Genomic DNA, 4,009 nt, shown 5'->3' with positions numbered 1-4,009 from the left:
AGAGAGGCTGTTTCCATGAGACGCTCGGCTCAACAGAAGAGACAATGATATTAGAAAAGAAACAAAATAAAATGTTTATAACAATAAAAGAAGCCATAAAGGTAATAACAACATTGTAAGAGACAACAAATAAGTGAAAGGGCAATAACACAATACTATGCAAAATAACAAAATAATGTCAACACAACATAGACTGCTAACAGACCTAGACAAAACTCTAACAGACTACCCGGTACAAAGAGAGAAAAACTCTCAACTGCCCCACTAGCCTACAACCCTTATGCTCGACCTCCACACGTTCCTATCAAGAGCCATGTCCACGGAAATCTGAAGTCGCGTCATGTCCTGCTTGATCACCTCACCCCAATACTTCTTAGGCCTTTCTCTACCTTTTCTCGTACTTGCCAAAGACAACCACTCGCATCTCCTAATTGGGGCATCTATGGTTCTCATCCGCACGTGCCCGAACTATCTAAGCCTCAATTCCCGCATCTTTTCATCCATGGGAGCAATGCCCACCCTCTCCCGAATATCTTTATTCCTTATCTTATCCTGTTTAGTATGCCCGCATATCCATCTCAACATCCTCATATCGGTTACTTTTATCTTTTGGATATGTGAATTCTTTACTGGACAACATTCAACCCCATACAATATAACCGGTCTAACCACCACTCTGTAGAACTTACCTTTGAGTTTCGGTGGCACCTTCTTGTCACAAAACTCTAGACGCCAACCGCTATTTCATCTACCCCACCCCAATACGATGCGTGACATCCCCGTCGATCTCCCCATCTCCCTGGATAATTGACCCTAGGTACTTGAAACTTTCTCTCTTGGGGATGACTTGTGAGTCGAGCCTCGCTACCATGTCTGCTTCCCCCGTCACGCTGCTGAATTTACACTCCAGATATTCCGTCTTAGTCCTACTCAACTTAAAACCTTTGGACTCTAGGGTGTGACACCAAATCTCCAGTCTCTCATTAACGCCGCCTCGCGTCTCATTAGTCAGAACTATATCATCAGCGAACAACATACACCACGACATTTTCCCTTGAATATGGTATGTTAGGGAATCCATCGTCAGGGCAAATAAGAACAGGCTAAGCGCAAATCCTTTGTGTAACCCCATAACTACTGGAAAAAGCTCTGAGTAACCTCCCGTAGTCCTGGCCCGAGTCTTAGCTCCATCATACATATCCTTTATCGGTCTAATTTACACTACCGGCACTCTTTCACCTCCATACATCTCCAAAAAACATCCCTAAGAATCTTGTCATACGCCTTCTCTAGGTCAATAAACACCATGTGCAAATCCCTCTTCCTATTCTCGTACTGTTCCACCAATCTCCTGATAATGTGGATAGCTTCCGTAATAGAACGTCTCGGCATGAACCCGAACTGGTTTTCAGAAATAGACACTGCCCTCCTTACCCTCCCTTCCACCACCCTCTCCCATACTTTTATGGTATGACTTAAAACCTTGATGCCCCTATAGTTGTTACAATTCTTGATATTACCTTTGTTCTTGTACAACGGAATCATCATACTACATCTCCACCCATCTGGCATTCTCTTCTTCCTGAAGATAACATTAAACAGCCCAGTCAGCCACTCTAAGCCTACTCTACCCACATGCCTCCATTGCCAATGTATTTTGACATCCCACAGTTTCGGCAGGATCGCTTAGCCCCGTTCATCTTCGATGCAATAACACTTGATCAGTGAGCTATTACACACTCTATCAAGGGTGGATGCTTCTGGGCAAACCTCCTGGTTGTCTCTGCACCCCTACCTTCGAAAGCCCTAGCTAGTGATGAATCCCCAGATATTCAGTTCCTGGTTTGATAGGACCAGGAAGAGAGGACTATTTTTTTCCTCCTGTGAGCGCATGATTTTTGTTTCACGAAAAAACTACTCCAAAAGAAATCAAAAAATAAAACAAAATTCTCTTGGTGAGCAATTTTTAGGATTTGCGTGGCATTTTTGGATGCTTGTTTGTGTTTTTGTCCTTAAATGCTTACTTTGTTGTAGTTAATTGAAAAATACAAAAAAAAATACATGTTGCATATCTAGGATTTAATTATGCATTTAATAATTAATTAAACCATTAATTGGCTCTAAAAGGAAAATCATAAAAATATGCGTTTTATTCTATTTGTTGTCATTGTGTGATTTTATTTTAAGGTTTTAATTTGTATGTTAATTGTTGTAAGTGTTAATTAATATTCGTGTAGTTTTATTTTTGATTTTACAATTTAATTAGGAATTGTGCTTAAATTAAAAATTAAAGAAGAAAAAGGAAAAGAGTTCAAAAATGAAGAAAATTCGGACTGGGCCAGTTTTTAAAAGAGAAGTCAGGCCCAAAGGTCGCACCCCCTACCCGGCCCTAGTCTGTCAACCCAAAAAACCATCAAACGACGTAGTATAGGGCAAGAGCTACGTCGTTTTGATGGTGCCCGTCCAGGTAATCTCAAAAGACAACCAAACGACGCCGTATTGGCATTCTCCATCTGGACCGTTGATCAAATAGATCTAACGGTCCAGTTCAGTTCTTTCATTAAACCAAACGACGTCGTGTGATTGTATTTAATTGGGATTGTTCATTGCTTTTGATCTAATGGTTCCCAGGCCTTCCCTCATGACCCGACCCACTCCCGTTTGAGACCGACCCAAACCCCCCTGTTTAAACAAAACGGCACCGTTCCCTTAAGTGAAGAGATCCTGGCCATCAATCTCACCTGATCCAACGAGTAGGATCCCTCCCTCCCCTTTGTATATAAGCCTCAATTCTCACCCTACGCCCCAAACTAAACACCCCCCCTTGCCCTGTTCATCATCATCTCAGAGACGAAGCCCCAAACCCTAGCCGCCCTAGCTCCCCTTCGCCTGAAACCCGGCGGCAACAACGCCGCCGGTTACCACCTTAACACCATAAGACCATCTGACCACCCCCGTTCCAAATATGTTACTCGTTTGGTTCGAATCTTCCCCCATCTTCTCGAATCTTCATTTGAAGATTCGAGCCAAACGAAAACCTACACCAACCAACCCCAAATTTACACCAGGCAACCCCCAGACCTCCCTCATACCATAAATGACTTTGGTTCCGTTCAAATATGTCTAGAAATGTTCGAACCTTAAATCGAAAACCAGGAACCCTAGAAATTCCAAATCAGGGAATCCGTCCGAATTAAGTGAGGATTTGGGGTCCAATCGACCTTAATCGAAGTGTTCTCAGTTGAGAACACTTCGACTAAGGTCTGTTCGATCTCAAAGTGTCCGAGTCCGAGTTTCGAGCCTGGGTCCGTATAGTTCTGGTATTCTGAGGTATTTTTCTTCTTTCCTTTATCTGTGTTCATGTTTTTTTTATCTATGTATCTATTTATTTGTTGGTTTGGTTTTATTGTTTTAAAATTCTTTTTGTCAATTGATTCTGTTCATCTTCAGTGGACCTTTTTATTTGGTCCGACTCTGTCATTTGTTTATGTTTGCTGTAATTATTATGTGTTATAAATTGTGTAATCGATTAATAAATTGTGTCGATTAATTAGTTTCCTGTTAGTCTATGATTCTGTCAATAACACTGATTGCCCATTGCTTTGTTGCTGATTTGTTCAGTGTCAATTGTAATATGTAATCGGTTAATTAAGCTTCGTTGATTAGGTCGTTCGTATAGTTTAAATCATTCGGCATTCTGTTGTTTATAGTTTTCAAATTGTTAGTTATCCGATTAATTAAGATTCTGTTTTGATATTGAGCATTGTTCTGAATCCTTGGAACCTTTATATTTGATGTATTTTCTGCCTTAAAGTACTAGCTGAATTGGTTATAGCTGTAGTCAAATCAGTTTTGGTTAATTGTTAGTTAAACAGATTTCAGAATTAAGATTTTAATATAGTTGAATAGTTGTATTAGGAGGCAGTAATATTAAGGAGTTTTCAGGGCTGGTTTAGGAATGAAACAGTTAGGTTTATATTTTAGTGTTAGTGCTTTGTTAGTGGGGTAT

General features: G+C 40.6%; 1 protein-coding gene across 1 annotated transcript; it reads right to left on the bottom strand.

The window, feature by feature from the left end:
• Positions 1-748: 748 nt before the first annotated feature.
• Positions 749-1,198, bottom strand: LOC138876345 (uncharacterized). Its single transcript, XM_070155258.1, has one exon. It carries the CDS (start codon positions 1,196-1,198, stop codon positions 749-751), a length of 450 nt encoding a protein of 149 aa, XP_070011359.1.
• Between the last annotated feature and the right edge of the window lie 2,811 nt (positions 1,199-4,009).

Source organism: Nicotiana sylvestris, chromosome 8 (genome assembly GCF_000393655.2).
Source record: "Nicotiana sylvestris chromosome 8, ASM39365v2, whole genome shotgun sequence".
Taxonomy (NCBI): domain Eukaryota; kingdom Viridiplantae; phylum Streptophyta; class Magnoliopsida; order Solanales; family Solanaceae; genus Nicotiana; species Nicotiana sylvestris.
The sequence above is the reverse complement of the archived record's forward strand: the minus strand, read 5'-3'. Positions and strand labels throughout refer to the sequence as shown.